The sequence below is a fragment of the Camelus bactrianus genome, chromosome 26 (assembly GCF_048773025.1).
Source record: "Camelus bactrianus isolate YW-2024 breed Bactrian camel chromosome 26, ASM4877302v1, whole genome shotgun sequence".
Classification (NCBI taxonomy): domain Eukaryota; kingdom Metazoa; phylum Chordata; class Mammalia; order Artiodactyla; family Camelidae; genus Camelus; species Camelus bactrianus.
Window position 1 is genome coordinate 24,773,594 of NC_133564.1, and position 12,717 is coordinate 24,786,310.

Sequence of the window (12,717 nt, forward strand, 5' to 3'; positions counted from 1 at the left end):
GGGATGAAGAGTCAGATTTCATTGGCTAACCAGTATTTAAACAGAAAAAGCCATAAGAAAGTTGACTGAAGGAACTTAAGAGAAGCCAGAGTGGGGTGTTAAAGGGTAAAGTTTTCTGCCTTTATAAGGAAGTTCTTGTTGAACTCTAAGGACTTGGCTACCATATATTGTGTTTGACAGCACTCATTGAATTTCCTAATAATGAGGTTAAATTCACACACACACACACACACACATATCTAGTTTCCTATTTAGGCTGATTCAAATTCTAAATTCCTGATTTGCCTCTGGTACCCACCTTCCTTTGTGTCTGATAGCACTAAGGAATTTTCATAATAATGTGGTTAAATGCTTACATGTACAGACACATCTGCCTATACTTGGGCAGTTTCAAACCCTAGAAATTTTTGATATGTCTTATCCTTTTAGAAATGTAACAGACTCGAGGGATAGCCTAGATTAGACTTTGATTTTAAGAAGTCCTAACAAGGTGAGAGATTATGAGACCATCCGATTATAAATCAACATTGGATTGGCCTGCAATAGGCTCCTCAAAGAATGAACATGGTCTACCTACTGCTCGCGTGGGATCCCACCTTCCTGTGCATGTTCTGAGCCCTGCACATACAAGTTTATGGAATGTGGTGTTTCTCTTTCTTCCGTATGAGCTCCCACAAGTCTTCCTCCTTTCCCTGATACTTAATGGCAATTTTTAGATCATCTTGGCAAAGGGACCTTGCTTTCTGTTGGCCTTAAATAAAGGTATAAGTTTGATTATATAGATAGGGTGAACTAATTGAATATCACCCAGAGCAAACACTAGTGGATCCCTCAAAACTACAAAAGTGTGCATTGTAGATAGGTATGTGGCTTTTTTTCTTTAGAAAGGTTAGAACAATTATCCATTTAAAACAAATAAACCTGGGAGTCCGTAACAACAGCATAGTGACCCTTTTATCCTATGTCTGTCAGTTAGTCCTTGGTGTCTGTAGCAACCTGTCCTCCTGAACCAAAACATACCTACCCAGGCTAGAAAGGGAGCAAGTCTTTAAGTCCAATAGATGGTCAACTGTCAGGAAAAAAGAACTTGACCACCTGTTCCATCTTAAAGCCAATGCCAGGAAGAAACTGTAGCTTGACCAAAGGCTGGTCAGTTTCTGCTGAGCTGCAACCAGAATTAAATGCCTGGCAGACCATTTTAATGATTGTGGTAATCCATTTTCATGGTGGCAAGATATGAATGGGAAATCATAGCAGGCCAGTAGAGCTTTCTTTGGAACTGAGAGGACCAGCAGCCGTCAGCAGGGCTCAGTCTTGCAGTTTAGTTTTTCAGCTGGTGCTTATAGAAAAAGCAAAGAGCTAAATCCATTTACACACTTTATTTAAAAAGAATAAAATAATTTAACCAGTGTGTAAAACTTAGAGGGCTCTGGAATACACACATCCCCCCTGACCTGGCCACAGCTCTCTGGGATTTATGCTGACACACACACACACACATACACACTCCCTCTCCCCTCTCCCCTCTCCCCCTCCCTCTCCCCTCTCCCCTCTCCCCCTCTCTTTAACTTTACTGTCCCTGAAACCACATTTGTATTTCATGTCTCAGAAGAGAGATGGCACTTCCTTAGATGTCAGAGAGTGAGTGATTCCTTTCTTCTTGTCCTACAGAGCTAGCATTTGACTGAAGCCGGAATGGATGGTCCTGCTTCTTGGCCCTTACCTTACAGTCACTGGTGCCCCCTCTTTTAGTTAGATTTTATTTTTAGAGTAGGTATGAAGTAACACTGACTCATGGTCAGAATTAAAATGTGAAGTAAGATACATGAATATATATTTCTAGTAGATCAAGTTTGTCCCTGTGGAGCAAGGACAGGCAGGAAGATGAGAATTTATTTCTGAGGATGGAAGTGGACAGGCAGGACCCAAGGGCTGTATTTTTGAAGAAAGGAGATACATTTGGGCTTGTGTTTATTCTTTTTTCAAAGAAATAGTTGATGCTTAATAAGTATTTAAATACCAGAATGTATAAGTACTTGGAAGTTCTCTGTAATCCCCCCTTCCTTCCTCACTATTAACATATAGTTAATGTGGTGTACATTCTTCCAGTACTTTTTTTTTTAACTTGAGCATGTACTAATTTATAAAAACACTGAAAGAATTACTAGGATTATGGGCAATTTCTGGTGTTGCTTTTTCACTTAATAATCAGGAACCTCGTTCTATGTCATTAGCTATAGATGTTTGCTCACCATTTTAAATTTGCAAGAGTTTGAGCGTCTTTTCAGACTTGTGTATTACTTATTTACATTTGTTGAGATTGGACTTACTTACATATAAGTATGTTTCAGTCATCATTAGTTGAAATGTGATTTTACTAATATCCATATATTAATCATTCTCTCCTTATTAATGGGTGCATAGTCCTGAATTTGTGGTCGGTTCATGACTTTTTAGGTCTGTTGTGATTTCAGTCTGTTTTTCTTTTCCTCCCTTGTTTTTCATCTCATTTCTCTTTTTGTTCTAAATACCTGTCTCTTATAACGTTAATCTCTTTTGCCTTTTTGTCATGTTTCTCATTTGATGTTGTAACTGTACTGCTATTTCCCAAGTAAGTGGGATACTTACTTGTACCATGTGCCTAGGACTGTGCTGCACACCACCCACAAAAGCACCCTGACACTCTGAAATGACCTTTGAAATATTTTATCTGGGAATCCGCTTGCGTGTTTCAAAGAATGGTTACTCCAAAAGAATGATTTAAACATACAACACATTTGAAAGCTTCTGGAGAATGTGGATAGATGGAGAGAGAATTTGCAGAGGATAGATGATCGTAGAAGCACCCGCCGTGGGTTTTAGAATGTTTCAAATGAGTGACTATCCACAGTTACTCGTGAGTCATTAGAAAATGAGAAGTTGCCTATCCCAATCCTATGAATTTAAGAGGAACCTCAAGAGGTCAGATCAAAACAGCTAGAGATGATGTCAAAGACCTTTTTATAAACGATTAAAACATACACAGAAAATGCCCATAGTCTTTGGACATTGTGGTGTTTACCGGATGTGGCTGCTGAAAAGTGTGTGAGATTATTCTTTACTGTGCGCTGAAATTAATAAGCATTTGTCTGTTGGCTTTTATTGTAATACTAGATTACCTCCGAGATAATGCATGCTCTTCGTTAGAGGGAGAGCCTTTCCATTTCAAGGCCTGTTTTGGCCTTTCTAGCCAGGAAAGCCCAAGAGTGACATGATGACTCTCCTTATTGAATTAGAGTTTATTAAATTGGAAGTCAGTCACTGAAATGTGGCTTGTCTTTCCCCGTGGGAGCTGACAGTGCCGTTAAAGAACACACAGTTTTATCCAAAATGTAATTGTAGCCTCTGCGGGAAGGTTGATAATGGCTGAGCCAAGAAGAGCCTTGCTCTCACTGTCCGGCACAGGCCGATTTCTCCTGGCACTTATTCTTCCAGTCCTGTTGGGGTAGAAATGAAGCTGGAGGTACATCTACAGAATCCATTAGCGCCCCTTTGGGATAAAGCTGTCAGCAGCTTCATGTCTTGAACTTATATGAGGCATGTTGTGTCCTTGACTAAGAAATGTTGAGTTTCCCTGTGTGTCTGATAAAGTAAACATCTGTGGTGCTGAAGGCATAGTGCCAGGTACATCTGTGTCCGTAGACAATGCTGTTAAATTAAGGGTTGCCCTGGATAATGACTGACCTGCTATAGAGTTCATTTGGCATCATTCATTTGTTGTCTTGGGGCACTTTTTTTCCGAGTTTTTGATCGTGGATTTACGTCTGTCTTAAACTTTAATCTCACTATTGGTGTTCTAACTGGTTACTCTCTAAATGAGCTAAACTTTCTGTTGTCACAGAAAGCTGCATATTCCATCAGTGACAGTAAGCTCCCTGCAAGCAAGAATCATGTCTTACCTTTGAGATTTCCATAGACATAGCAAAGGCAAAACCGTGAAGTGCTTTGCTGTTTCAAATGGCTCAGATAAAACAACTGGTTGTGAGACGAGTAGGGAACTAAAGTGTTTTAAAACATCCTCTTGATTCTAGGTCCCAGTGGCACCACAGAAAAGCGTGAATTAGATATTCAGAAAGAGGTTTTTTCCATTCATTATCCATAGTTTTTTGTTTGTTTGTTTTTTCTTTTTGTTTTTTAACTTAATGAAATTTCCTAGTCTAAGAAGGTCTAAAAAGGATTCAGAACACATAGATTCCAAGCACTTGGATTTAAGAGACCTTTAGTTATACTTATAAATTCATATTGTAAGTATCTGAGTTATTTTTCCTAGTCAGTCTTTATGTTCCATCAGAGGAGAGGATATCTCTTCAGTGAAAGATGAGATAGCCTGGCAGATTTCTGAGACAATAATGCACTTCACTAGTAAGATCCTAAGAAATGTAATTCATGTCCACATGTAAATAAAATACCAGACATCTTAGTTGCTTCTAATTTGATGAACAAAATATAGTGGCTGCGAGTCTCTGTTTATTCATGGGTGATTGACAAACAGGCCTAACAGGAGTGCAGGTTTTTTTTAAAACACGTAGGAGTTTTCCTGTTGAGACACTAGGATAAGAATCTTCTAATTCTGAAATACTTACATAAAAAAATTTTCTCCCTAAACTTCTCAATTTTTATTGATATAAATATTGACATTATTTATGGTTTCCTGAAGAAAGCAAAGTAACTTAAAAATCTAGGCATTTCTCAACCTAACAATAAATTTATAGTCTCTAAAATATGCTTATTTAGAAAGATAGAAAGTACAAATAAGCTAAGAAAGTACGAGTATTTTTTCCATTTTACTTATTCCGTTATTCAGGGCTAAACCATATAGATGTAAACATTTTGAAATATATATCCTAGAAGGCATTTTTTCCTCTTCTCCATATACCTATGTGTGTTGGCTGTTTGTTTTACAGGATAAAACTAAAATTATGTGTACTTTTCCCCTGAACATCATTTTTATTGGTTGCAGGATAATACATTTTATGAATGTAGAGGGACCTTAATTTATATCTAGTAATCTTTTGTTGATAACCCCCAGATTTCTAGTGGGTTTTGTTGATAAATTATTTGACTTGCAGGTTTCTAAAGCCTTTCTTTAGAACACTACTATAAATTGTAGTTCATTTACTGAATTAACTCCTCAGGTCCTAATTGATACCTGTCACATGGCCAAGCTTCCCTGCTGGACAAATGGTACTCTAGTGTTTAAAACACAGAATCTGCTTATTATTTCCATGGAAGTCTTTGTAATCCGGTTAGCACTTGGTATACTGTTAGACATAATGGACACTCAGCAAAATCTGAATGAGTGGGAGCTGGGATTCCCTCTCTGTCCAGGTTGTCCTGGCCAGAGCAGCCAGGTAGAACAGATGGTGCTCACTTTCTGGACTGTGGGAAGAAGGTTATGGAGAGCAGACAGGGCACACTGGATAGCAAGATTCCCTCATCACCTGTGTCTTCGGCAGTTCTTAGTAATTCGGCAGTAGTAGCTTTGATAAAGAAAGTTCCTTGGAAAGAGTGTTTATCACTGGCAAAGCTGAGGGAGCAGAGGGGGAGCAAAAGATATACTGAAAAACAAACTTGACCTTAATTGAAATTTAGAAAACACCACACCCAATAGCAACAGAACATACGTTTAAGTACACACAGAACATTTATTGTGTTCTGGGCCATAAAACAAGGAATTGAAGGGCAGTTTTCTAAAAAGCTGAAGCATATGCCCATCATTTCATCCAGGTATTCCATTTCCTTACCCAAGAAGAAAGAAGACTTATGTCCATCAATATATGAATGTTCGTAGTCATTTTATTTGTAAAGGCCAAAAACTAGAAGTAACCCCCGTGTTTCATAAACAAGTGAACAAATGAACTGATGTATTCATACCACTGAAAACTACTCAGTAGTAAAAAGGAGTAGACTGTTGATAATATGCAACAACATGGATGAATCTGAATTATGCCAAAGTGAAAGAAGGCAGACAAAAAAGGATACATACTTTATGGCTCCATTTGTATAAAACTTTAGAACATACATACTAATCCATAGTGACAGAAGGCACATGAGTGATTGCCAAGGAATGAGAATAATAGGACAAGATGGAAGAGGATTAAAGGGGCATGAGATAAGGAAACTTCCGGGGGTGATGGATATGTTCATTATCTTGACTGTTGTGATGGCTTTACAGGTTTTACATATGTCAAAACCTATCATTATATGTCAGTTGTACCTCAGTACAGCTGTTTAAAATATAAATAAGGCATTCATGATTTTAGGGCTGTTTACATTATCATAATGTTTATTATACAGCTACATGCAAATGGTATGCATGACACTGTACCATGTACTGTACTAGACCAATAAAAAGGGTCTTGCTTGCTGGTTTGTACTTCTTCAAGCCAGAATCAATGGGAAGTGTTAGGATTCTAACAAATATTCTCCTTACTTCTCACGAAGGAAAACCCTTCCATAATTATATGTGGTTTACAGTTGAGCATTGATTTTTTTTTTCCCCTTGAGCAACGTGATTTCTAATGAACTCAATCATGTATGAGCTTGATTTAGAGAAGAGGAATAGAAAATGTCGGCATGAACTTACTTGAACTCATAAAAACAGTAGAATGGTTACTACCAAGAGCTGAGGGGTAAGAGAAAAAGAGAGGAGATGTTGGTCAAAGGGTACAAAATAGTTAGAAGTTGAAGAAGTTCTGGGGAACCTAATGCACAACATTGTGACTATATTTAAAATACTGTTTTTTATATACTTGCAAGTTGCTGAGAGTTGATCTTAAATGTTCTCACCACAATAAAGAAATGGTAGTTTTGTGATTTGATAGAGGTGTTAGCTACTGCTATAGTAGTAATTTTCCAATATACATATACATATATATATATATATATATATGTTTATTAGATCAAAAAGTACATCTTAAATAATGTTGTATGTCAACTATTATCTGAAAGCTGGAGGAGGGGGAACTGACTAAAGGTACACAAAACAGACTCAAATAAGCAAGTAGAAACAAAATCTGGTGGTGATAACTCAGTGGTTACTCCTTGCCTCCTGAATCAAGACCGTATTCCTGAGCCAATGACTTGATGCCCCGGTGAATTGATCCTCCATCCCTGTTCAGTTTTGGCTCACTTTTCTCCTAGAATACACTGTGGTCTCCCCCTCTTCATTGCCTTGGTGAATTCTTTTTTCTGCCTGTGACTTTTCCCCATCTCACCTTTTTATATCTACGTGGGAAATTCTATCCTTTAAGTTTCAACTCAGATGCCAACATGTTTACACATTTACAGCTGGAAGGATCAGAGTAATCTATGTTTTGTATTTTAAGACACATCAAAAATACATAACATTTGTACCCTAGGCCTTATAGGTCAGTGAGTTCTGCTCTGCTGTTTTGGAACTGAACAAATGCAGAGTTATGCATCTGGCTACTATTTAGATGCATTTCAATTGTTTAATAAACTTTTGCATTTATTAAAGTTATTGTAATTATCAATGCCAATGTGGGACACAATGGCCAAGACAGTCAGGAGGAAACAAAAATTTTTCAATCTTATTTTTGAACCACATTCTATGTTCATTTGATTAGTCCAGAGGAGTATTAGATTTACTGTCCTCATGACATTTTTTTTTTCCTTAAGCTAATATTTTAATTATGGACCCTCTCTTTTCCTCACATTTTTGGAACCAAGCAGTGGCTAATTGGAAATGGAGAGGTCAGTTTGTAAATTTAAATCAGCTACCAGTGATTGACTGTGATAACCCACTCAGATACTCGAGAGTTGGCTCAGTGGCACCTTAACATTAGAGCACTCATTGTGTCAGGAAAGAGCGTGAGTTAGGTAGGCGTCATGGAATATTTGAAGAAATGGGTTCTTGGGATTTCAGTTGAGCTATTCAGTTTGTCCACGCCCTTGATCTCTTCTCATGTTTATTTTTCAGGTCCGGACTCTCTTTGTCAGTGGTCTCCCTCTGGATATCAAACCTCGGGAGCTGTATCTGCTTTTCAGACCATTTAAGGTACCTGTTGTATCTTTCAGAAATTGTAAAAAAAAAAAAAAAAAAAAAAAAAAAAGACCAAAAGTGTGTGTATAAGGTTCATGGGGCTTTTTGAAGGAAGAAATGAAATGTTTGAGAAAGTACCCTATAAAGTCATGTTTTTAAAAGGCTAGTGAGTAAAGGAGATTTAACTACTCAGTTCTAATACATTCTCACTTAGGAAAGACTGAGACTGCCTTTTGTCCTCCCAGCCGCTAACCTGAAGCAGTCTCTCACTGACATGGGCATGCACCTGTTTCTGTTTTATTGCGTACAACAGCCTTAGTGTCCTCCCTGTTTGTCCTTCGCCAGTTGGGGTTGTTTTTCTGAGTACAGGTCACCGGAAAATATTATCAATTACTTACGTATCTATATTTCAAATACGATAATATAAGTTAAACCCTATTCCGAGGAGGTTCCTTTTGAGTTGAAATACTGCTGTTGATAATATTCTTTGAAGACGTAACAGGGTAAATGAACTTTTATGAACTAGACTAGGAACCTAACACCATTATGTTTTCCATAGGCAGGCTGCCCTAAGTTTCAAGCATAGTAAAACAAAATTTTAAAGAGTTGTTTGGTATGAGTGGAGGCTAATCTTTCCTGGTGCTTAGTGAAGTATTTAATGCAATTTTCTGTCCATTGTGACTATCAAGACTAAAGTACTTTAGAGATACTTAATGTTGCTGGGGTTGAAAATTTAACAAGAAATTCAACTAAATCTGGAACAACCGTGGTCTAAGGAGAAGCCTTGCAGGTTAGCCTTTGGAGGATAGGAGAAAGCTGAGACTGGGCAAAATGTGGGCTGGAGACCTTAGCCCTCAAGGAATGAACCTGGAGCTTATGATAAGTTAAGAGCTTATGTCTGAGCTGGTTATGTCAGCTGAGGACATGTCAGCAGCAATGCCTGGCCAGGGCCACACTTATGATTACATGATAGACCATCTTGAGTTCTAGTTAAAGATCCATCCTGGTAGAAGCAGGACCCCAGCCACAGAGGCAGGACATGTCGAGGGACAGTATGTAGCTTGTTAGGGAGAGTGGGGAGGATCTGGCCCTGAAAACAGCTGGGTAGGAGAGGGTAGAGGAGGGTTGAGCGGCCAGTTAAAGCAACGAAGGTTAAACAGAATCTAGCTTATGTACCAAAAAGGCACCACGTAATAGTGGACGTAACTCCATTCTGACAGCTATCTTCTTAATGGAACAATAATGATGACATTACAGAGGGAAATAAAGGTTAGACATGAGGTTAGCTGGGAGGAAATGGGAGAGAAAGAGAAGGTGTGGGGAGAGTGCCAACTTTATAGAATTTCCTGAGTTTCTTCTGCAGGGTTGCAGTTGTTTTTTTTTTTTTTTTTTTTAACTATCTGTCCCTTTTGTAGGATGAGGACTTTTTAAGCTAATTGATCCTATTAATGGACAAAATAATTACGTTTTCATATGTGTATAGAGAGACTTTGCATCAAGCCCCCTATGAATTATCTCACTTAATTCTCACCACATTTCTTTAACGTGGATTGGCCTCATTTTTTTTCAAATGAGGAAAATGAAACTTGGAGCAGTTGAATAAATTCTCTTCAAGTTTATACACATAATAAATGGCAGGGCCAGGATTCAGACCCAAGCAGTTTGACTCTGCAATCCCTGTTCTGAACTGTTATGTGATACTACGTCTCTCTTTGTGACTTGAGAGGATAATATATCCCTACCAGTGATCTTTTACTTGAGTGAAATATCCATTTGTCCTTTGCCTCTAAGACCTTCAGGGTGTTTAAACCTTCAGGTTTTTCAGAGAGTGAGAACACCTTGAAAAAGGAAGAGGCAGGGCTGTGAATCATGACCTCTCTGGCCAGAAGAGCTCAAGGCCTTTGAGGTAAAATGTTTACAGTAGCTAATTGGTAACATAGTTCTCTGCTGGGAAGATAGGAGTATGAATCAATCCCAACATCCTGCCCAGAAACCCCAACGCTAAAGTCAGGACCCTGGTACATTCCTAACAACCCTCTTTTAATTAAAGTCCCCGGAGGCTGACCCTCGTCTGCAAATCTGTCTCTGTACTGATAGGTGTGGTGGTCAATCATGTCAAGTGGTGTTTTTTCCTTTCTTGTGTCAGCCATCAGTGCAAGCCACCGGCCATTGATTATTTTCAGAAATAAACAGACTTTGTTATACTTGTCCTGGGGAGCCAGGAAAGGTAAAGGGAGGGGTGGAAGGGAGTGTTTCCATCTCCCTGGAGGATGAGCTGGAGTAAAAAAAACCCAGCAGGGAATTTTTGCATCTCCCAATCAGAATACCAACATGAAAACTGACAGCTGCAGTAAATAAGCAAAAGAATTTAACAAAATTTAGCATGACTGCTTGTTTAACCTTTCCTGGCAGTTTTGAAATTTTCATTAATAAGTTCTACTAAGTATATTCTTAATGTTTTATTGTTGTTTTATAGCAAATATATGATCAAGTCATCACATACTCTGACCTTCCTCATTTAGTTCCCCCCGCCCCCTTCCCTCTTCTTGTTCTGTAAAATGAAAAGGACCTGTTGTTGACGTAGACACCATTTTCTTACCATTGCGTAATTTCATGAAAATATATATAGAGGAAAGGAACATCAGTGCATGAATTTTGGGACTTGATTTCTCTTGGGCCCAAGTATCCAAACAGGATATACATTGTGGGTGTGTGGGTATGTAAAATTTGTTTCCCCAGTTAACTTAAGCATTTGTGAGAAGAGTTAGTCCATAGTCAAAAAGGACTCATTTTCACTTGAGCAAGATGCTTTATAATTGCTTTTTTCCCCTAGTACTTTTTTTGGTCTAAATTTTGGTTCTTTCTTTTCAGGGCTACGAGGGTTCTCTTATAAAGCTCACATCTAAGCAGGTAAGAATTTCATACTTGCACATAAATGATCACTTCCACAATAAGTTTGGATTGACTTTCTTCAGAAGGTTACTAGGGCTTGACATTCTTTTTTTTATTCCCATTAAGATTTGATTTTTTGTTGTTGCTGCTCTAAAATTAAGATGAGATCAGTTAGGAATTAGTACCTGTAAATGATTCCTAACTCTATAGTTTACAGGTAGGGTGTCTGGGACTATCCCCAAGGAAGGCAAATATAATGCATCCAGCGTAGTTATATTAAGATAGAACTGTATGTTCAAAAGAAATTATTAATTACTATCCAAATTCACTTTTATTGCCATTTCTTTCCTATTTTTTATAAACTTTAACAGGCAAACTTATCACAATCCAGTATGAGTATTTGAATGGTGAAGAATCACACTGTCTCTCAAACCCCTAATAACCACAGGCAGAATCCCAGGTTTGTAAGGGGGCACAGAAGGTGCAGAGTGGAGGCAGTAATCAATAACCCTGATGGTGCCCGCAAGTGTCTTGACGATTTTTAGATGTATGCTTTTTTTTTTTTTTTAAACGGCTGAGCAGTCAGGGTGCTTACCTCTTCACTTCTCATCAGTAAGGTATTCTCTGGTTCATCAGAAATATGCTATTGCAACCATCCTTCTGGACTGAAAGATACTGAGTCCAAAGGAATTATGACCCCTCTCTCTTTAGTTGAAACAATATGGTTTACAACTAATTGAACACAAGACTTTTTTAAAGGCATCCTTTGTGATTTGAGATTAAAATGTAGGTTATATAATTTTGATCATGCAGTGAGAAGACAGGGCTTTTATCATTGTGTCATTATATTCCTTGCACTTACAGTGTACCAAAAGGTGATTCGATTCTCTTTCCATTTTAAACGATGAAGAAACTGAGGTACAGTGAATTTGATTTAGGAAAGTAGAGCCTCTCCACCCAAGTTTTCCTCTGTTCCCTTGTTCACCGCTGCTCACCTTCCAACCCCTTCTAGATTTTTTTATGATTCTCTTAATCCCCAGCTGTGCCCTTGAAGAACCACCTTCACAATCCCCTTGATTCATGTTAGAAATTTGGCTAAGCCACTGAGTCATCATTCTTCTGGGCTGGCTTTCTTATTTCTACCCATTGCCTGTGGTCATTTCTATATCTTAGCTCTTCAATTTGACATCACTTTTGACCCAGAAAAATAGGCATCCTCTGATTTGTTTTCCTTCATATTTTTTTCTCTTTCCTTAGCCCGTAGGTTTTGTCAGTTTTGACAGTCGTTCAGAAGCAGAAGCTGCAAAGAATGCTTTGAATGTAAGTACTAATGGTGTTAATTGTTGGGAATTTCCTTATGAGGTGGTAGGAAGTAATAGAACTTCTTTGGATAGGAAATCAAATGGCAGGAATATGACAGCTCAGTCTAACAGGGAGGGAGTCATTAGTTAGCCCTCTAAAAATATTTTTTGCCTTTTAGAATTGTGATTGGATGTGCTATCAAATAACACTTGGCTCTTCTCTAGCTTTACTGTAATACTCAACATACCTGCTAACATGGGTCTTACTTTAATTCAACTCAATCACGTGCAGGGTGGTGTCCAGTTTAGTTAGGCCATCATTATGCTCTCAATGGCTAAGCCTAAGCCAAGAACAGATCACAGTCTTGGCTTTCCTTATCACATGAGGTTTTTGTTTTAGGTGTGTGGATTTTTTTTTTAAAACAAGTCGTAGTCTTTATTCTGATTGATTTGAAACTTGCATATATGGCTTTCCCAAAA

The 12,717-nt window shown here is 38.2% G+C and overlaps 1 protein-coding gene across 8 annotated transcripts in view; it reads left to right on the forward strand.

Moving 5' to 3' along the window:
- RBPMS (RNA binding protein, mRNA processing factor) overlaps positions 1 to 12,717 on the forward strand; it is a 158,706-nt gene that overhangs the window by 59,074 nt on the left and 86,915 nt on the right. For all 8 annotated transcript variants that reach the window (XM_074353545.1, XM_074353550.1, XM_074353549.1 and 5 more), the window contains exons 2-4: positions 7,982 to 8,059; positions 10,916 to 10,954; positions 12,194 to 12,256. In XM_074353545.1, the coding sequence (XP_074209646.1) occupies positions 7,982 to 8,059; positions 10,916 to 10,954; positions 12,194 to 12,256 (180 nt within the window). The remainder of the gene's footprint in view (positions 1 to 7,981; positions 8,060 to 10,915; positions 10,955 to 12,193; positions 12,257 to 12,717) is intronic.